Source organism: Chlamydotis macqueenii, chromosome 18, assembly GCF_036417535.1.
Source record: "Chlamydotis macqueenii isolate bChlMac1 chromosome 18, bChlMac1.mat, whole genome shotgun sequence".
In the NCBI taxonomy this organism is placed as follows: Eukaryota; Metazoa; Chordata; class Aves; order Otidiformes; family Otididae; genus Chlamydotis; species Chlamydotis macqueenii.
This window is the reverse complement of record NC_141573.1, coordinates 9,793,345-9,815,760: the sequence shown is the minus strand read 5'-3', so window position 1 is coordinate 9,815,760 and position 22,416 is coordinate 9,793,345. Positions and strand designations below refer to the sequence as shown.

General features: G+C 44.3%; 1 protein-coding gene and 1 long non-coding RNA gene across 2 annotated transcripts in view; one reads left to right on the top strand and one right to left on the bottom strand.

The window, feature by feature from the left end:
* The window catches only part of LOC147598499 (uncharacterized), a 201,341-nt gene that overhangs the window by 140,108 nt on the left and 38,817 nt on the right, over positions 1-22,416 (top strand). The gene's annotated exons all lie outside the window — the stretch shown is intronic.
* LOC104487524 (cilia- and flagella-associated protein 52) lies at positions 287-21,708 on the bottom strand. The gene is made up of 14 exons (XM_086762272.1): positions 21,645-21,708; positions 20,563-20,762; positions 19,683-19,819; positions 19,189-19,317; positions 18,054-18,153; positions 17,467-17,583; positions 9,413-9,513; positions 8,279-8,449; positions 6,326-6,477; positions 5,511-5,656; positions 3,239-3,390; positions 2,503-2,605; positions 2,227-2,338; positions 287-1,435 (listed from the first exon to the last, which is right to left on the bottom strand). The coding sequence occupies exons 1-14, from the start codon at positions 21,706-21,708 to the stop codon at positions 1,260-1,262; spliced, it is 1,860 nt and encodes a 619-aa protein (XP_086618398.1). The 3' UTR covers positions 287-1,259.

The following is a 22,416-nucleotide window of genomic DNA, read 5'->3' as shown; positions in this document are numbered from 1 at the left end:
CCAAAGAAGAGGAGGAAGGAATGACTTAATTCTTTCGCTTGAGACTCCATTAATAAGCGCAGGGATACTTCAGGCAGAAGGAATATGAGTTGCACAGTGTTTGATGGGCAACAGATGTGCACAGATACCCCTCGAGCCAGCCCGAAAGGATCCACCCTTACTGTGCTACAAGCAGTAAACATTTTTAATGGCATATAAAGAACAATAAGCAATCATACCTTGAAATTGCTATCCCCTAGCCTACCAAAACAGCTAATACTATCAATACAGGTATGACAGTATCTGCCTTTAAATCATCATCTTAGTTAACTACAACATTTGTAAGTCTTAACATTAAGGAATGCAACATTTTTCTACCATTTTAATTTATGACAGAATTCTCACAGGTCTTCAATGCCTGCAAAAGAAATATTTACTTCACTTGCATTACTTCACAGGCTGGCTGCCTACATTGATCTATAAGGAAACGGTATCTGTTGGTTTTAACACTAGAAATGGTGGTGGGTACTCATTCTCAGACTAAATAGACATTTCATGCAAATTTGGAGCCTGTTTGAAAAATTAGGCCGATGACCAAGAATTCGAGTGTGTCTAGCTGGAAACATCCAGGCATTTTTAGAAATTATTGCACTCTCATTCTTGAAAGCCAGGCCCCTGAAGAGAGTTTTAAATTGGACACCGCAAATGAAGAAGCCTCGACATCCTTGTATTCCTTTGAGAGCATTGATTTAAAAGTTTTACTCAAAAGAGTTTCCCAGTTGAGCACCTGAGTTGGAGCTGAGGGCTTTTTCCTTAATCAGGACCAGACAAATTAAAATGAACACAGAAGACTGAATCTACACAACAACTTATTCATCAAAGGAAAGGACAGAGGGGAGAGGGAAGAGAAAGAGAGACCACGTGAAAGCAAGAGAGAGCCCACACAAATGAGCAGACATACAAATAAGACTGTGCTAGGAGATTACCAGGAAAGGTGGCAGCAACAACATGCAAGTGTTATAACAACAGTCAAGATGATTTTCAGAAGCGATGAATCCTTTCACACCAATCTAAAAGGAACAGCAAATTCTTAGCCCCCCACCCCCACTTATTCAGTGCTAGAAAGGATAGCTGAAGGATCTGGTAAATGCATACCAGAGAGTATAAAAATAGTATTTTCTCTAACAGTACAAATGCATTAAAATAACTCCAGTGGCAAGAGAAAAGGATCGCTAGGACTGGCCGAGGAAGCAGCAGCCCACCAGCTCCTGTGGCAGCTGTTAGTGCGAGCCTGGGTAATTCCAAAGCAGGATGGCACCATCTGCACTCACACTCACAATGTACTTGTTCCCAGGGCAGATCTTGAGATGGGTGATGTTGCCACTGTGGCCCACTCCAACATGAGTCACTGCACCCTCGTTATAGTTCCACAGTTTCACCAGATGGTCATCACCACCTGCATTGGGCACAAAGTAAGAAGAAACGGTTACACAGAGTTCTGCTGCTTTTTGTTCCCAGATCACAGGCAGAGGAATACTTCAGCTTTCATTTGGTTTAGGAAGGGTGGGATACGCAGTCTTGAGTATTATGGCAAAAATGACTTCTTTTCAGCTGCAGTAGAGTCAGCATCCAGTAGAGAGCTCAGGACCCGCACCAGCAGATCACAGGAGGGCCTTCAAAAGGCTCTTAACCAACATTCCTTTAAAAGGTTCACCTAACCTCAGAGGTTAATCTAAAAGAACATCAAATCTGTGGGTTTTAACTGTAGTTGATACACACAATACCATGGCTCGTCTACGCTAGAGCTAGGCTCCCAGAAGAGATGTCATGATGCTGGGGAACGTGTGAGCCTGAGGCTGGATGGAGCCTGGAGTTATCGTCACTTGTAAGCTGACGGAGACTGCCAGGCTTCTGGAGTAGGGCGCTTGAAATCATTCAAGTGCACAGTGAACACCACTGAACTAAATGAGGAGCAGAGCGAGATGAAACCCTGTATGCTTCCCTTGGAGACATCTGAACATTGTCTTCACCTTTAAATTATATCTCGCAAGACTGAACCACAGTATTTTGTGAGTCGGAACCACAGCCTTTTTCTACGTATTTTTCTTCAGTGATTCATTTTATTTTCTATTTTAGCTGACCCCTTCTTTTAGCTTTTTCTTTCTTTACTGAGATCCCTGGTTCACTGCCTTGCTTTTCCTGTTTTCAGTATGACCTTCTCTTTTCTGGTTTCATCCACCCACTCACCTGTGACAAAGTATGCCCCATCTGATGTGATGTCCATACCATTGATGGAACCCGATGCAGACCCTTCCACTTCTCTGATTGCAGAGCCATCAAACACTTCCCAGTATGCAATCTAGAGAGCAGACCAGAGAGGGAGAGCTCAGCGGTGTGTGAATAGCACACAGATTTCAGGACTGCCCTGTAACAAACTTCTGAGATGGGAACTTCATCACACAACAAGCCCCAGCCTTTGTGTTTTGGAATTACTGCAAACACGATTCCTGCAGTTTTCCTTACCTTTCTGTCTGTTCCACTGGTGATTATCTGGCACTCTTCAGGATGGTAACACACACATTTGAACAACGTGTTGGCTAAAATCATTTGTTTCCTTGCAAAACGTCTGCAAAACATCCCCCAAACAGGATAGAGCAATAGGGTCAAAACCCAAACTTTGACAGCCTGAACTATCTCTGCCTTTGCTATACATGAGAGCTCTCTTTCTGCTTGGACATTTCCAGGTATTGGTCTGAATTCAGGGTTTCATGAAGCCTATTCGGGTCACCAGCTCTGCTCCCCATCACAACTGCCTTGTAAGACTTTTCATCTGCTGTCATATGAAATTATTTTTTTCATCCAGAATGCTTTCTAGGTGCTGTTCACTATGCAAAAATGTCCTTATCCTTACCACAATGCAGAAAGTCTGCAGATCTTCAATAGCTGAACACGAGTCATAAAGTGCTGGAAAACAGAGCCAGCAGGAAACTTCAGAAATCACCCGCTCCACCCCGTTGGCCAAGCAGGATCCAATACAGGAAAACAACTTGAGGCAAATGTTTATCTGAACTTTTCTGAAAAGTTTCTAGCATTAGAGGTTCTACATTCTCTGACTTGATTGTTCTTTCTAGGAATTTTTATTTCCTAATGCTCTTTTTCCCCTCCTGCTCCCTATGTGGTGTCCCAAAAAGGGCACAGTGACCCAAGACAGACATTACCAGCCCTTTAAGTGCCTTGCAATACTTATCTATCTCCTTACATGATATCCCAGATGATGCACGTTCCATCAAGGCTAGCTGTGACACACTCTCGGTCGTTCTTATTAATCTTAATGCAGGACACAGCAGATATGTGCTCCTTCAGAACCTCCTCCAGTTTGCGAGTCTTCTCACGAATCTCCCAGATCCTCACCTGAAAATCAGGAACAAAAATCTGTTCTTGTACCACCTGGTCCTGACTGAGCTCAGGAGGATGCCTACAGCTTTCCTGAACTCTGCATTTCTCTGGTAACACCTACAGAAACTGCATCTCAAAGGACTCTCTCTGTTTTCCTGAGGATTGTTCATGCATCTGACTTGTAAAACTGATGAGTTCTTGAGGCTGTAATCCAGTTCGTTCAGGAATTTGTGACCCCAGAGCTTGTTTTTGCCAAGTTCCTGCTCTCCCATGCTTCAGTTTACACATCTTTTGATCAGGAAAAACCACCTAGGCCATGATATATTTCCAGCAGTGCTTTAAAGATCAAAGAGCAAGGCTTCTGCAATGGAGTATAAAAAAGCTACCTACTATTTGTCCTACATATAATGCCAGTAAGTAAACACAAAACAGCTCTTTAAATCTTTGATGTGAAATATGTGCCTGAAAGCACCTCTTTTCCCAGTGGTGGTAACAGCCAAAATCTTTCTGCTTTGAGGACTTGATCCTTCACACCTTGCATTTACTGTCTCACTAGTGCCAAACTTCATGATATCTATTAGCTTTTACATTCAGCTAAGGTCAAATCCTAGGGAAAATTTAGAAACTTAGACACCAACATTAAAAGCAGAGAGAGATGACCTTCACAGCTTTCAAGTCTGACGCTGAGTTACCTACGGGATCTGGATGACCAATTCCCACTTGCTAAATGATCAGAGCATCCAGATCCCTTCAGCAACCCTGAAAGTCACAGCTTTCAGGTGATTGATTTTGACAGAACCATTAGCATTTCAGAACACCTTTTTTGTGTTCTGAATGAATACTGCAAGTGCTCCCCTGCAGTTTTCATTTCTACTCAACCAACCTTTAGCTTTAATTCTGTTTCCGCTGTCATTTTCAATTCAGAGATGAGCTAACCACAGCCTGTGCCATTCTACGTGTGTCGACACAGAATCTAGGTCCTTGTCTTTTACATCCTCTAGCACTAATCATCCAAGGTACTTAACTGTTCTTTTATTACCAAAGGGTTGATGTTGCTCATCATCTCTAATATCTTTACGCAGGGAGACAAGGCAGTGCTGCCGTTACTGCTCTACAGGAGAGCTGAGGTGCAGAATGATTCAGAAAGACGGTTCAATGCTTAGGACGTTAGTCTGAGATTTGGAAGACCTAAGTTCAATTCCTCAGTCTTCAAGACTTCTCGCGCCACCTCCAGCACAGCACACTGAACACTTGGGATCAGGGTACACAAACAAAGCACAGAGCCGTTAAATCACAGTCAGGGATCCACACAGACTGAAATGTTCTGACTGCAGAGAGGAAACCCAAAGCAAGGCAAGAAACTGAACATGAGCCTTCCAAGTCTGATTATTTATTTTGAATATAAATAAACCTCCCTTGTGTTTAAGTTATTTAAACATTAGGAGAGGAATGTCACTTTCACAGACTGAAAAGGGCCACATATATATGAAGTCCATGGAGTAGCCAAAGTACAAGGTGTTTGTTTTGTATGGCCAGAAGAAAATTGTTGAAGATGCCTACAACATGTTTTCTGATTTTTATTGTTATTTGTATAGAAATGTTTCCATGATTGTATTAGAAACTGAGTTATTATTAGAGTCTTTTATTAACACCACCACCTAAACTAGATAGTATCATCCCAGAAAATTAAGAAGTTAGCCCATACACATTATAGTGATATCAAGTGAATTTTGTGCTATTAAATTAATGAATTAATACAGGTCAATTTGGACAGGAACAGGACTTCCAAAGCAATGACAGAAAGAAAATCTGTGCTAAAGCACCGTTAGACGGAGGCTTGCAAACAATGACTAATGCAGATAAGCCAAATACAGGGGAGGGACAAATGACCAAAAAGGATTAAGAGCATATTCTGTGTTAGAAGGATTTCCAAGACTACCATGCCAGAAGAAATCGGGGCATTGTTTTACATTGTGCCCTCAGAGAGCAAGAGATTTGCATACATCAAAAGCTAATATTTTCAAACTCAGTCTTTTGCTCAAGCGAAAGCTAAGAATAGCTCGCTTTCTGACTAAGCAGTTACAGACAATTTGCAGAGAGCACAAAGCTGCTCCAGCTTTTTAAGCAAAACTTACCTGCCCTTCACCTCCTCCACTAATGATCCGTTTGCAGTCACTTGTAGTGGCAATTGCTGTCACTCCCAAGCTATGGGCATGGTTAATCACGTACATTAGCCGTCCAGTCTGTGGCATGAAGGCGCGGATTTTCCCATCGTTCCAAGCTGATGAATATAAAGAAACAGATTACCCAGCCACACAGACTTTCCTCATATTATTTTCTGTCTTACCTTTCAGAATGAACTTGTTTTTTATTAAGATCCTTTATAAGGCCCACCCTGTTAGATCACCAGTATACATGTGAGAACCACTGTACTGTAGCCGAGCCCGCAGAACTATAGCCCCAAACAAACTACTGAAATGTAATTCCTTTTTGGTTCTGGCTGGGCAAATTGGTTTGGTAACAGTGGGGGCACTGCATCGCTGCTCTAGAACTGCAGTAGCTCCTGTGTAAGCAATCTGCATATGCAATGGGTAGCAGATTTATGCAAAAGATGCTCTACGTATGTCACAGGTTAACCTGTTGCATAGAACAAGGTTAATGCTTTAGAAATAGGTTTTTTGAGGAAGACTGAACTGAGTCTGAATTGCTGGAATTCACATCCAAAGTGAGGTCCCAAAACCTTGCCTTCCACCTAACTACAGCACCAGGATACGGGGGGCTGTAAGCAAAGTCCATCAGACCAGCTGCAAGCAAAGGGGCTTTTGGATCAGGCGATGAACTGAATTTAAACCCATTCCCAATGTAATCCTGTCTTCATTCTAACATACTTTTATTAAATTTGGCAACACTTGAAGACCAGACTTGACTATGGATCTGAAGTGATTGTTACCAGATATGATGCTCCTGCCGTCCCTCATGAACTCTATGGCATGGCAGGTGGCTATGGCAGGGACGACGATTCGCAGGAGCTCCCTGTGTTCCGGGGTGTGCCACACCCGGATATCATTTTTGGAGCAGGTAGCGAACAAGTCAGAAGTGCCCCTGGAGAATTCAGAGAGGAGAGACAACGAGGTGACGCATACAGAAAACGCTGCTTTGTCAGATCTTAAACCATCCTTCGAAGCTCAGCTGTTTCCTACGTGCAACTGTAATCTTCCCAACAGGGATCACCATGGATAAGACAAAGGCCTTTTTCATAGGATCACCATTCCCACATAAAATTCCCCTGGTCTGGTTCCTACTCAAAGCTTCGTTTTAAGGAACATTTAAAGTGAAAAGAATTCTTTCTACTTTTGGAAGTTGTGACATTTATTTCCCATATTCAATCTCTAAACAACTCCACATGTTGTATAAATAGACACACAAGTGGATGTAGAGGCGCTGGCTGCCAGATTTAACATCAGGGACTAACAGCCGCCTCATATTGTAAAGATGTCATTTTTTATCTTGCTTACTGGATGATTCCTATTCAACATCGCTGAAGGCAATAGAAACGAAGGCAAAAGCCTGCTCGTAATATACTTGCTATACATGTTTGAATAAAAAAAGACCTGCAGCATTTCAAAAGCTATGGGACTGAATGCTTTGAAATAAGCTCTAAACCATACATCCTAGGGATATGACAGAAAGTGAAATCTAGAAAGGTACCACAAGCTTTTGTTCAACATCACCATCAATGCCTGGAAAGATGAACCAGGACAGAGAAAACTGGCACAACAAAAGTGTGGCCCCTTTCAAGCCCAGCTTGCGCGCATGCTTTATAAAGCAGGATAACACAAGCAATTCAAGTATTCTGAAATAAGCCAGAACAGGGAAATTAAGCCTGCATTTCCCAGTCAGTGATCTGCTCTGTTCAAGAGCAGTTAGCAGCTAAAAAGTTTGAACAGATAGGCAAGGATGTAGTCCTGTAGTCCTTACAATCACCACTAAATTCAGCTCATACAAGATGCCTCAGGCAGGTGTATTGGTATCAGATTACCCTAAAGCTCCAAATAATTTTCTGCTTAAATTAGAAGGATGTGGGTTTTTCAGGCTGGTGAGAAGCAGAGAGGAAGGCTTCTCGCATTGTGCACTTCACTGTACCTTGGTAAGATTTGATATTTTGTGCTGTATCAAGAAATGATGCAATAACAACACGCCAAAAATAAAAACCTTCATCAGGATCAAACTCCCTTTCTCTATTTGGAGAGGAAACAACCAATCCATTTGTTTTTTTAAATTAAATGTCACAATCTCACTATAGAGAAAGAGGGAATGTTTGCTGTCTGTTCACAAGATGAATGCAGACAGAAGACACACCAGTATAACCCAGCGTCTCACCTCACAAGCCTAGAATTTAATATAACATGCCATCTTGTCAAACATGAAATTCTAAGTGGCGTTGAGACATCTGAAAAACCTCTTTGAACAGCTCTGTTAGTCAGGTTTCAGGTGATATTAGAGGTGACTAGAAAAGCAGACACCTCTACAAGCTCTAGCTGCCACAGCGTACACAAAAGCAGACTTTCAGGATTCCCACTGCTGGCAGAAGGCTGCCATCACTGCCATCATCCAAATATAAATAATTCTAGTCTTTTTTTTTATTTAGAATTACTTCCGTAGATCGATGATTTGTCCGATTCTCAAACCGAAATACTGCCTTCTGCTTTCAAGCAGCCGCTCACCGACACCCTTGCATTTCACTGGTAGGTGACAGCATTCCCTGTGGAAATCATCCTGTTAGGATGTTAACAGGCTTTGGGTTTCCGTTGGTTAAAAGGTGTTCACACAGGTACCCTGACCTTACTGGCTACTTACTCAAATTTCTTTGCCAGCCAAAAGCATCCCAGCCAGTTATACTCACAAAGGAAAAACAATGTCCCGGACAGCTTCGTTATGACAGGTGGCAATCAGCTCCTCTTTAAACGCGGTGTAGTTAATTCGATACATCTGGCACTCATTTGTCCCCACAAAGAACTGGTGACCCTGACCCCTACATGTCAGGGAAGTGACAGCACCTTGAACTTGAATTTTCCTGTTAAGAGAAAGCAGGTGTTTGGCCTGATGTTGACCTCGAGGGACTTATTTTCCAGCTTCCCTTTTCCCCTGGCTTGATAGAGCCTTGACTTTCCCTGCTTCCCCAAAAAGCTCCATGCTAGGCTGTGATACGCAACGACGTGGTCAGGGCTAGCATTTCATTCCCAGTCACATGTTAATGCTTCAGATGGATTTGCCTGTCCCACCTGCTACTCTGCCAGGGCTCGCAAAGGCAGCGCTTTGGAGACTTTATTTTCTGGACCAGAGCCCAAGGTAACAGCATCTTTGTTGATATCCTTACCCAAGCGCACTTAAATATCCCATATTCAAGACTATTTCCAGACAGTTTAGATCTTCTGGGAATAGTTTCAGTTGTACAAAGCTAAGCTTGCAGAGCTGTATGCTTAAGTTGGCTACTCAAGCAATGCAAAATGAAGAGCTGCGAGCCCGATTTTCAAATCACGCATGGGGAAATTATGCCTGCAGCTTTCTATTTTGCATGCAGAAAAAAAGCCTTGCATGCACTCCAGCGCTTCCACACGTGCCTTTAAAATTAGCAGAGCCTTCCTTTACAATCCCATGTCCTCCAATAAACCCTTTTTTAGCTGGCAAATGCTACTGTTCCTCAGCTGGCATAAATAAGCATAATTTTCCTGACTTCAACAGACCTGTCTCACTTTGCAGCAATTTAGGATCTGACTCCTGCTGCCTAAAAGGAAACAATGGTCATTTAAAATGAACAATGAGTAGGGCAATTCACTTCTGTGCAAACACATGCAGTAATTTTCAGTCTGCTTCAACTTCATTACACTGGAAGCATACCATTTATTTTGTCTGCAGGACTGAAAAACTGAGATTTATTTGGATTGTGCCTTTATGTAGAAATGATTAGCTCTTATGCTGTGACCCTCTGAGGGAACCGTCGCTTCTACCCTCCTGATTCCCCCATCTACAAACTCACTTCATTACTTTGTAGTTCGAGCCTTTACAGAGTGCTACAATCCCTCCTCCGGTGCCGACTACTAAATCTCTTGTCTTCAGCAAAAGCAAAGCTGTGACTCCCTAGGAGAAAACAGGATTAAAACACAATTGGATGGAAGCAGAGGCTCTTTATCACTGCGGCCATGCTGAATAGCACAACGGAGTCTCTATCGTGCTGCTGATAGCGGTGCTTGTGCCACTCAAATACGGCTTTATCAGTATTCTTTGACTGACCTAGGCTAAAGAGTGACTCTCTAGAGGGAGAAAAGAGTTGCTAATTGCATGTATATATGAACTATGACAGTATGAGGAGCAAGTAAATAGCATCATCATGGATCCTTCAGAGCAGCTGGGACCACGTCTGAGCCTACATACCCTCACCTCATCCCAGCAAGCAATACACACATTTTGTATTAGGGCCTCGCCTTTTCCTTCCACTCGTTCCTCATCTATCAGACACGAAAACGAGAGAGGACAAAGCTCAGCCTAAGCATCCTTTCCTACAGCTGCTTTTAGGATAGATCCTCTGTGTCCCAGGCCTCTCTCCCTGGCTGAAAGATGCAATCCCATCTCCCACCTATTAGTAATAAAACACGTTTGTCACAAAGAAGCTTTGGAAATTAGTTGCTTTCTGCTATTTACTAAGATGAGTAGATCAACAGGAGGTCAGCCATCAGAAAAAGGAGAAATCGCTTTCCGTGGATAAAGTACCAGGCTACAGTAAAGGAAAGCAAACAAAACCAGTCCTGAGCCTTGCCACAACATTTCACGTATAAGAAAAGACAGTCTCCGCTTCAGTTCTGCTGCCTGCGAAGCAATATTACTCCTCTGTATACCAGACAACAGATTAATTCTTGAAAATCTGAAAGACTCCAAAATAGGCTGCAAGAGGCCTGAAACGACTTCTGTGGGGTTAAATCCTGATATTCTTCCTCAGAAGAATATCCCTACTAGCCTGGGGGAACATTATCACGAGTGAAATGGAAAGGAAATAAAGGAGCTTTATGCTGTCAAAGCTTGGACTGAAAACTCAGCTCTGTCACGAAGCGAGCGTGTACAAGAGGCACTTCCACTCTCACCGCAAGAGCAGAAACTCAGCCCCGTCCGTTGCTCCAAAGCAGACAGGCCAGCTGGCTGCAGCTCCAGGCTCCCCGCCGCTTGTGAGGAGGCTGTCGCGCTTGACATTTTAAGTTCCAGTACAGACTCCAGCAACATTTGCCGCTACCTAGGTTAATAAGCAGTATTGCCAACTGGTGTGATAGCACCAGCAGTTTCACAATATTGTGATTTTTTTTTTCCTTTAAGCCTGAGCTCATAGAGCCATTATGTGAAAACAACAACTTCTGTTTGCTGGAGTTTTTTTTTTCTGGAAAAAAAAAAACAAACAAACCAAACCAAAACGAAACACAACAACATCTATAGCAGTTAGCGTTGTGAAAGCCTGAAGAAGTGAATTCTCAAAGAATAACAATAGAATAATGCAGAATGATTCTGAATTTATTCTTTAGAAAGAAATAACTGTCATGCCTTTGCCTTGTGATTTTTGAACAAATACAGATGTCAGCACTTTATGATAAAGTTTGACATCTAAGCAGCACCACCCAGCACTGCTGTTCTTATCAAGCATTGATCTGGCCTAACCCCAGTATATTTCCAGGACTAAACACTCTTAGAGTGTTTAAAAGAAAAAAAAAGCTAGAAAGTGTTGATTTTCAGTGTGGAAAGGACTGAAGCTCTAAGCAAGGTGAGAGCAGAAGTAAAGAAAGAAGAGAAAACAAAATAGACTTTAAACTATTTAGGTCCAGAAAGGATGCTGCAAAAGCCACAGACAAGGTCTGATGAATTTGGAAAAATTACTTTGGTTCAATTATCCAACTGAATAGAAGCAATTGATTGTTTTTAAAGTCTTGCTTTTAATTTTTGAAGGGATAAAAAAACAAAACAACCCCAGCACATTCCAGTGCTGGCAATCCAGGCAGCCTTACACCTACCCACGCATCAGCTTCAAGATGAAATAAATCTGGATTGCGGAAAAAAAAAAAAAAAAAAAAGAAAGAAAATTTCCTGATTTGTAATTTATTCACGCTGGATTTCTTCATTAGTCTGCCTCCACCAGTAGCATATTCACAGTCTCCTGTAGTATCAGGACTGATCACTGTGAAAAACACAACCTCCAGAGAGGATTTTATGCTGTATTATCACAACACTACCAGGCAGAAAGCCAGGTTTCATGCAAATATTCTTAGCAAAAGCATGAGAACAAAGGGATTCTTTTTAATTAGAAATACGATCCACAAGCAGAACTGATTCTGAACAATGTTTTTAAAAATTTCCTACATGTCAACAGCATTTTGCGAGTCCCCTGTTATCGCAGGCCCATCAACTTTCTTTTGATCTACTATTTTGTGGTTTTTCCTGTAAAAGACTTCCACCTCCAACGCCCTTTGGGTTTAGCACTATGGCAGGTGGCTGCATTAGGAATCAAATCTATAACTACATGGTTTATCTGATTACAGCTCCCTGCTACTTGCTAATAAATGAGAGTTTTTGCAGCACTGCCAAGACTCCTTTGATTTTTCTGAGGTATCCTCTTCAGTTCTTTGATTTGAGAGGGAAGCAGGTATTATTAGGACAGAAAAAAAAACCCTTAAAGTGGCCGGGATTCATTGCCAGGCTCTTAAAATCATCAGAGTTTGATTTCAACCTTAACTTGACAATCGTGCTTCTTCCTTGTCCAGTTTGTTCTTTGAATCACCACGAGTACACAGATAGCTTTACAAGTCGCACTTGGTATTCATGGAGTCCAGCCGTTCACGTTAATGATGTGATGAACACTCCGTTTTATATACTGCCAGTCCTCTTTCAGATGAAATAGAGTCTAATGTAGGAGGTTAAAAATATCACCATTCATTATTTACTTCTGACAAAAAGAAACCACTGCTTTGAAGTATGATTATAAATAAAAATACCAGCAAAAAGCCAGCCTGCCATTCCCTTCCCTGCAGGGATGCTTGCTCTTTGTCCCATTCAGATCTGTTGCAAAGTTCTTCTTCTATGAACTCTTCCAGTGCACCTCCTTTAATTTTTTTTTTGTTTACAATGCAAATAACTCCAACTATTTCTGAAAATGCATTTGCAATCGTATATCTCACTTTGCATATGAATGGGTGCCTTATAGCGCCTCAAGCCTGCGATGGGGATAAAAACTAATTTTGTTGTTTATTCCAGTATCTTTACATCTTACAGAAATGCACTTAAACGTAGTTCCACGTAGACGGAAAACAAGCTCCCTCACCATACCAGTGAACTATTCTGCCACTCCTCTTCAAAACAAAACCAGAGAAATCTTCAGATCACGTCTATATAATAAACACATTTTATATATCTAAAGGCAAAGTTCCTTTAAGGTTGACGTAACTTATTTCCAATAAACACCATCTCCTCACCCAAGCATTATCTAAACTCTTTCTTCAAAGATGTACTCATCGTGGGGTGGCTGTGGATTCCAGATGTAGAGTTTCATGGTATGCCACTGGCTCATAATTCCTCGGTGCGACTGGTGAATAAGGTTTCGGAGAGACAGGATAGTATTTGTTCATGAATATGCATCTTTTCAGATGCAATTACAATAAAGTGACGAAAACGGTTCCACGAGGAGGGAGGCTGGGACAGTTCCACCACTGGAGGCTGTACGCCAACCTCCCTGCCAGGGACCAGGGGAAATGCCCGGTTAGGAAAGGCAGGGCATGTCCCAAAAGCCGAGCTTTGGAGCAGTCATGCCCATCTTGCAAGGGCATGGCTAACTTCTGAAACAAGCCATACGGCAGCTCTGCTTTGCACAGCTAGAGAGGCGAGAATTCTTGTTGCAAGTACTAATACATGGTACATTTTCAAGAAAGATACAAAAGATGTCTTGTGAAATACACACAGCTCTGCAAGGGGAAAAATAGAAAAATCAACACTTCCAGGGTTAGTGATATGATGCACCACATTGTGTAGAAACAAGACGCAAATACTTTTGGTGTGATGAATGCTGTAGGTTTGACTTGAAAAGTCTGCAAAAGATGTCTTCTGGTATGAAGGCTACAACTGGAAATTACTGTCATAAAACATTAGATCCTATGTGTGTTCAGCAAGGACTGGTTGATAGTTTAGTGACAAGGAATTATTTGTATGCAGAGATATGCAGTGGGTGGGTGGAAAGGGAATCACAGTACGGAGCTAGGAAGGGAGAACTGGGAAGTACAAAAGTGGATCTGACAGTAGCTGGAGATAAAAACGTACCAGCACCTCCTCACTGACTGCAACAATTGCCCTGATGAATTTCCCATTTTAGGTTTATGGAAACTGCATTGGTAAGAGTGAGGGAAGAGAGCAGAGGGGAAGAAAGCAAGAGAAGGGGTGACAGGATTGAGCACGCGTCTCATTGAGAAGCCTAGCTTTGAACAGAAATGTCTGTTTTAAGCAACAAGGTAAAGGAGCTATTTGGAGAGACTACCTGTTATTTCCATCCAATGTGAATGTCTCCTTTTGTCTCCCTTCTCCCCAGATGACCTGTTGTATATCTTAAGCAGCTGCCATTCCAAAAAAAATAGCAAACCAAACAATAAACCAAACCACTAATAAAATGAAGTTTGCCCGATTAATGCCTACCAGCTCAGGTCTCACCCACAAAGCTGGCAGACAGCTGTGATGAGATCTACTTCTGGATCTTCTCTTCTCCCTAGCACCTTGTCTCTCGCATAGTGAAATGTCCTGCTTTATTTCAGCTTTTCACTATCAGAAGCAATGGCAGCTGAAGCTCATGATGCTCCAAAGGTCTCTGCTGCAAACTGCAGTTCCTATGGATTTACCTTACAACAAAACCCCTCACAGATTGGACTGTGGTCTGGCTTTGAGCCTCAGCTTTTCTCTAAGAGACTGTAGGCTCTCTTTCCACCCCCAAATTGCACAGCATCCTGCTAGTGACCTGATTTGATCACTTCTTTAGCAATGGTCTCAGAAGTATGGTTTTTGTGAAGTTTTGTTTCAAATGCAAGGGAGTTCAGGACGTTGCATGGTTCTGACCACGTTCTCTAGGCAAGGTACTTGCAATGCCAGGTGTAGAACGACTCAAAGCATGCAAGCATTTAAAAGGGGAGGTGACAATCAATCTTCAAGACCTCAGCACAAGAGATAGCAGAGATCAGCCAGGGCATGGGTCCTGTGTGGATGCAAAACGCTGCAGGATGACTGCTGGAAGATTATCCTAACAGCGTACAGTACCAGTATACCCACAAGAGCCCAAATGCACCTTCAGCACACTTACGATTTCTACCAGGAAAACAAAAAAATATTCTTGTCACTTAATATGTACATGGAATTAAATTTCTTACAAATGAGTAATTGTCGTAGTTCAGCCCCGATCGGACCAGACTACGCAGTCTCTCTCTCACTCCCCCCACCTTCCGAGAGAACAGGGAGAGAAAATATAAGGAAAAACGGCTCGAGGTTTGAGATAAGGACAGGGAGAAATCCTTAAAGTTACCGTCACGGGCAAAACAGACTCGACTTGGGGAAAACTATTCATTTATTACTACAAACAGCAGGATAATGAGACAGAGAACAAGATAACCTCCATCCACCCCTCCCTCTTCCCAAGCTTAACATTATCTCTACTACCTTCCCCTCCCGAGCGGCACAGGGGGGAAGAGGGAATGGGGGTTGCAGTCAGTTCATCATATGTTGTTTTACGCCGCTGCTTCATGGTCAGGGGAAGAACTCCTCACATTCCTCCCCTGCTCCAGCGTGGGGTCCCTCCCACGGGCCACAGTCCTTTGTGGAACTGCTCCGGCGTGGGTCATCTCTTCCACGGGGTGCAGTCTCTCCAGAACAGCTGTCCCAGCGGGCCCTCCACGGGCCACAGCTGCCTTCAGGCATCCACCTCCCCCGGTGCGGGGTCCTTCACGGGCTCCAAGTGGATCTCTGCTCCTCCGTGGACCTCCATGGGCTGCAGGGGGACAACCTGCTCCACCATGGTCGTCACCACAGGCTGCAGGGGAATCTTGGCCAGGAGCCGCATTACTCCTCCCCCTCCTTCTGAACTGACCTTGGCGTCTGCAGCCGTTCCTCACAACAGGCTGGTAGATGTCTCTCAGGATCCTTTTTACATCTCATTCACTTCTCATCTCCTCTCCACTTCCTGCAGCCGGGCTGGACTGAGTCGGGCCCAGTCGGCTGCCTGGCGGAGAGGCCAGAGGGTGAGGCCTGCAAGGCCCATGAGGCCTGCGCCTCCCCCTCTGCGCCTCTGCCCCTGCTCAGCTTCTTCACATCTTCTCTTCTCTCTCTTTTTTTCTGTTTTCCCATTCTTAAATACGTTATCGCAGAGGCGTTATCACAGAACATTCTGCTACCAATCGGCTCGGCCTTGGCCAGCAGTGGGTCCGCCCTAGGCCTGGCCAAGTCCCCTGAACAAAGGGGAGCGATTTCTAGCAGTTTCCTACAGAAGCTACCACCTTAGGCCCCCCCTTACTAACAAAACCACGACAGTAATAACTTCTCTAACCTTCTGGAATAGATAAACATTGAAATATATTTCAAAGAACTCAGTGGCTATGGGCCTGCATTTGTAACACAAGAAACATTGTGTTTTGAATGGGCACATATATGGTTTGTACGTACACATGTTGGTATAAGCAAAGTCCAGGAGGTTTGGAGAAGAAAGTCCAGAGAAGCTTTTTCTTTGCGTTTAATGCTGAATTTTTCTTCCAGTTCTTGTTAGTCTTCTGTTTGCTCTCAAACAAGATCTGCTTCTTTGCAGGACAGCTTCCCCACAGCATCCCTAACAGTACATTCGGTACTTCCATCTGCGTTGCTTCCCCTGCTGCTCACTGGTTTTCATGGTTGCTAACAGAATCGCAAAACACATTCAACCCTATGCAAGAAGGGAAGTGTTTGAATTTCTTAGGTATCACTCCCTCCACTGGGTATAAACGGATAAGCTACAAGAAGACTCCAACAAATAAAGGGAAATGGAAAACAAGTGTACTAGCTGGTGTTGATTGTTTATCATCACAGCTGCCTGCATGCAGAATTCTTGTACAATGAAAGGCCAAAAGCTCCTTATTCAGGAGACACTCCTGTCTGAGGATACGCATACTAAGACCCATAAGTCCCAATTATAAACAAAAAAAAAGTAAGTTAAAAGAACTTTGGGGTTGTGAAGTCAAGCACTCAGACGTTAAAAAGCAGTAGAATCAATGTACCCTGTGCAACCTTGTTCTGTCCCAATTGTGCATATACACTATAATAAAATCTTTAATTATATTAGCTATACTATCTTTTTCAGTAAGATCTCTGCCTCATCAGTGGCAAAATCAGAATTTCAAAAGGACAACCTCCTGAAGGGAAGGGGGAGGGATGGTGTTGGGAAAAACACAGAAAAATCTAGGTGGTTGAGGTTTGCTTTTTGCTTGTTTGTTTTTGGTCGTTTTTTTGGTTTTGTTTTTGTTTTTAAGAGCAACTGTAGTGTTTTCAAGTTTTTCCAAAACACTCTTCCTGTGGCAAACAGTGGTCTTGGAAAATTTCAACCCAGACAATTTAACAAATCTGTAAGATGTGAATAAAGAACCTTACAGCAGTAAGTGTGGGAAAGGCTCTCAAATAAGCACTTCTACCAGTCTTCCTAGGAATGTCCTCTGCCTTACTCCAGCTAATATATCCCTAAAAAAACCCAACTCAGGAACTACTCCATTTTTATTCTTATTTTTCACGTTTTATGACTTTTACCAGACTTACTATAAGAGAGAGTCTGTTGGATGACACATTAGGTTCAAGTAAAACCCAAATTCTGAGCCAAACAAAACTGAACAAAGCCAAGGTAACTGTCTCAGACTTCAGGATCAAGACTGAGACACTTACAATGAACTAACAGCACAGAAAAATGGTTAGTCTTCGGATCAACTCTGTAATGGCTCTCCCGGAGGCTGCCCTACTTCCAGTTATGAACAAAGAGGAGGACAAGGGAAAAATTCAAGTCACAGAGGTGCTACTCACCGAGCTAAACTTCTCCTTCTCAGGCCCATAGTCAGTCATCATCTTGCTGTTTGTATTCACCTTCAGGACATCCCCACTTGATGTGCCAACATAAAAATAATTATCATCATCTGCCATCTATAGGAAAGCATGAAAAAACTAGATTGTGGTCCGGAGAGCGAGACACTTGTCCCAAGCCTAGCACCGGCCTGCATAAACAGCTTTACTTCAGTGTATGGCCAAGATTTAATCTGCGGGGATACAGCCAATATTTTCCTCCTGCTACATCCAAAAGATCCTTAACACTGCTGAATGTAAGACATTTTCTAACCAAATCTAGATAATATTTTGAAGTAAAAGCGGGATTCTCTAGGTGCTAGAACCTCCAACTAAAATACATGCTGCTTCTCCTCAGAAGCATTCAAAACACACTCTTCACAGGATAAAGAAACTGTTGGAGACCATCTGCCACAAGCCAACACCTCGTAACTTCACTGCCATCCTGCAGTTGTAATTGGCATTTCTAGCATTACCATAAAAGCTCGTGGTTTTTCTCTAGTCTGTTGAGAGTTCCTCTGTTTAGCCAAATCACTTTGGCTGAAACTTACCTTCACACACGTGGTCACTCTTTTCAGTTGCCCTGTCAGGCACTCAGCCGGTCGGATTTTCCTGTTTGCTAGATCTAGTTCCCAGACTCGAATGGTCCCACTAGAAAAAAGAACATAGTGGGATAAAATCCATATATGCAGAAACATCCAAGTTCTTTCACTACTAGATGAATTTAAAAGCCTTTACAAGGCTAAATTATTCTGAAATGTTAATAAAGAGGAAAAAGAACAATATCAGAGAGGCCAGAAGGAAGTCTCTGTCTTCTCTGCTGTCTCTTATGGTAACTTTTTCTGGGTAAATAAAAAATCTTAAAGGTTCAGCTACAACATATACGACTATTATGGAGGAGTATGTAACAACCTTGACACTTCATTTCCCAAAGAGACATGCAGTGTGGGAATCTTCGTTCCTAGAATAAGACCGGGACTATTGAATTTCAACTCTTTCTTAGCATAGTTTAACTGACAACATAGGAGCCAATATAATATCTTTACACATAGTCACCCTTACATGTTACAAAGGGTTAAAATTGCACAGACCAGCACTCGTAAGTGCAACTGCAGCCAAGAGCAGCTAAAGCCTTCCCTGATTTAAAAGGAGGTGCAGGTCCTCAGCGTGTTGAAATGTCAGGCTAGATATTCAGGAGCTGTCTCAAATCCATGCAAAATGTGACTTTTTGTACCCACTTTTGTTACAAAGCAGTGACCAATTACATCACATCTGGTAAGGATAGGAGATGGTCCAATGACCTGTGAGATATCATTGTTCCTATATTAATTAACCATTGTTCAGAGCCACTCTTTGACTGCTCTTCTTGTGTAAACACTGGCAACTAAATATTTTAAACACTGCACGGGGAATGCTGAGTCCAAAATCCTGCTATCAGGAACAGAAGTGACGCATGCAGGTCTCTGTGTGCTGCTTTGAAAACATATTGTTATGTGTAGAACAAGCAGAAATGCCTTAAAGGGACAAGCTGATGGATATTCAAGGGTTCATTCAGAGCAAAAAAAAACCCCAAACACAAGCACACAGTTGCTTAAATTTCCTTGTATTTAGGTACAGCCTCTTTGTAAAGGGAAACTGGTCCATGGGTTGTTCCCCTCATTTTTTTTCATCTGAATAAAACCTTACTTTCCAGCAGTAACAAACATCTCGTCTCTGCAGCTGGAGCATGCCACGACGGTCGTATTCCCCGCGCTGCGTGCTGAGGCAGGGCTCCCGCAGACAGCCTCTCTCTTACCAACGTGCCACACAACCATGCTGCAGGAGAAGGAGGGGCTTTAAATACTGAAAAACAAATTACTTTAAAAGAAAAGCAAGACAAAAACTATTTTCCTGCAGCCTGTTCCCACCAGGATACACAATAAAAGAAATTTGAGATTTTACTCAAGAAAAGCCTTATCACAAATGTGTGGAATTGCCCCCTCCATCTTTCCCCATATCCCATACTCTGTCCACAGTACCCACCCGGCTTCCCATCCCACAGAGCTGGATCATCCAGGAGAGACACCAACAGGGGAAAGAGTCAGACTGCCAGAGGAAGGAGGAGCGAGTGCTCCCCAAGAGCACTCTTTGGTGCCCTACAATTTGTCAGAAATTGTGTGCCAAGGAGTGGAAATGGTTACCTGCCGTCGTCCTGGCCTCCCAGTGACACAAGATAGAGGCTGTTTGGAGAAAACGCTAGTCCTTCAACTCTACCCTTATGGAGCGACAGCCGAGCAAGTAACTCCTTTCTCTGGAAATCCCACAGAATGATGTCTGCCTGAGGTGCAAAGTAGAAGGGGTCAGAGCTAGAGCATTAGATATAATGTGCAGGAGTAGATATAACAACTTTCTCTGGCAGGAAAGGTGTCAGAAGGAGCCCTGCTTGAGGTTAGCTTCCATCCATCCAGCCCAGGGCTCCACTGACACAGAAACGCTGCAGGTTAGGTGCTGTAAGAAGCATTACTCCAGCTTACCGGTTGAGTAGCTCTACTTCATTTCAGAATCAAAATTTACCCTGAGACATTATTTGACTTAGATTTTAAAATACTGAAAACGCTAATACTCGATTCCTTCCAGGTGTCTCAGGATCTTTTCAAATAGGCAAAAATTAAACCATAAAGAACTTTAGAGGTCTAAAAATTCAGGTAGGTACCTGTCAAGGGTTTTTTGAAGTAAGCTAAGTAGCTCTGGAACTCAGGTCTCACTTTAAATGTAACAGCATTAATTGATGTCTAATGAGATTTAGGCAGCCACAACACTTCAGATAATAAGGACCATAACTAAGAAATTCCTCAATCTAGTTAACCCAATCCTAGGGGGCATGCTTAATACTTTACAAAAACATTAGGGCACATCCAGCAACAGAGTAGCCACAATTTCCCATTCTCTGCAACATCCTCCCACTGTAGGCATTTGTTTTCCAACAGAAGAAAAAAAAAAAAGAAAGGTGTTCCCACTGCCAGCAAGCCAATTCCAACACTTTGGTCAGCATTACGCAGTTAAAAACAGAGCAGTATCCACCTTGAAGCCCATGAAAGTGACTTGTCCAGAAGCAACGTACTCCCCGTTCCTGGACACGACAACGCAGGAGACATTATTGGTGTGGCCGTGCAAGAAAGTCTGTTTCTTACTGTCCAGCTCTTGAATAACCACCGTACATCCCAGGGGATAGAGAAGGTGCTCCCTATCCGGGTGGCAGATCAGGCCACAGGGCACATGTCCTGCAAGAGAAAGAAGTGAAAGATCTGCTGGCTGGTAACGGTTCTGGGGGGCTGCAAGAAAATTCTCTTCCCCTGCCTGAAGCTTGCAGTCCCCAGAGCAGGCTGAGCTCTCCCCAACACCTCCGCACCCGTGGCCTTGCTTCTCGCACGCCCTAAGGGGAAACCGCTTGTTCCGCATGGTTTGGCTCATAAGGAGAGCAAAACCAAGAGCTTTCCAGTTCCCCTCAACGCTGTTCAGGAGAACAGTCCTGTGTAAAACTCAAGGGTCACCTTCCCACGTTTTGGACCGTGCTGTGCTTCCTACAGCTACCAGGAGATTCACCTGGCCCCGAGGTCCAAGCCCTTCAGCGCAGGAGGGTCTCCAGGGGCACCTGCTGATTTAGGGAGGCCACACCGCCAGCCCGTGTTGCCATGACCTGCCTCAAAATAGCTGCCAAGCCACAAATTCCCCGAGAAGGCGGTCGGCTGGAGAAGCCCTGATGCTTAGGCCCCATCCCTGAGTCCCAGGGCTGTTTATGACAGTGTTTTGCAGAACCTGAGTTGGTTTTATTTTGAAATTAAACTCTCCTCACTCTAGTAAGGTGGGTAACTGGAGAAGAATCCCAATAATCCTCCAATTTAGCCTGACTTTTCCTGTTCTTAGCTTTGATCTGTCTCTTGGGATGCTGCCCCCGGACACAAGGAACCCGAGGAGGGGGCGAGGTGGGCAGGAGGGACCCTGCTGCTCCCGCCGAGCCCCATGGTTGCCCCACACCTGCCCCCCCGCGGGGTCTGCCCTCCCCTCAACCTGCCCACACGCAACCCGTGCCCCACAACAACCGCCCCTCACGGTGCCCCACAGCCCCCAGCCATGCCTCACGGTGCCCCCCCGCCCCGCACTACCGTTGAAGCCGATGGCCGCCCGCAACTCGAGCTCGCCCACTCCCTCCTCCGCCGCCGCCATCATCGCCCCACGCTGGGGACGCGGCGCCATGGCAACCGCGCCTGCGCACCGCAGCCTGCCCGCGCCCCGGCCGGCAGGGGGCGGTGTCGGGCGGCGGGCGGCGGCGGGCTCCTCCCGCCCTCAGGCGGCGGCCGGGTGCCCACGCGTGTCCGGGCCGGCCGTGGGCTGTCCCGGGGAGCCGCTCCCTCTGGGCGGGAAGGGGCTGCGGGCAGAGGGGCTGCCGGTGAGGGAGGTGAGGCCAAAGCGGCGGTCATGGCCGGTGCTGCCCGTCACCCGTGGCTGGTGCTGCCCTTCCGTCACCCCCGTGTCACCCGGGCCGCCCAGCGCCGTCGGGGAGCGGCAGTTTGGTCGCTGGTGACCTGGCTGCAGTCAACTGACAGCACGACACGGATGAAAGATCTCCTTGTATCCCGTTACACGTCCCCTCTGCTTCCCCTGCACGGTTTCAGGGTTTGTTTTTTTGGTTTTTTTTGTTTTTTTTTTTTTCTTCTCCAAGAGTTTTGAGTTTTATTCAGTAATGGAATAAAGCGTAAGGAAAAAGGACTGTCGCGTCTGTTTCGGAAAAGGCAAAGGCACTCATCGGATTACAGGCAGTGAATGCAATAAGCGCACTGGCGCCCATTGTGATTTACGGCTCTGGCCGGCGGGCAGCGCAGGGACACAGCACGTCCGGCCTCAAAGGGCTCTGCCACTGCACCAGAGAGCGTCCGC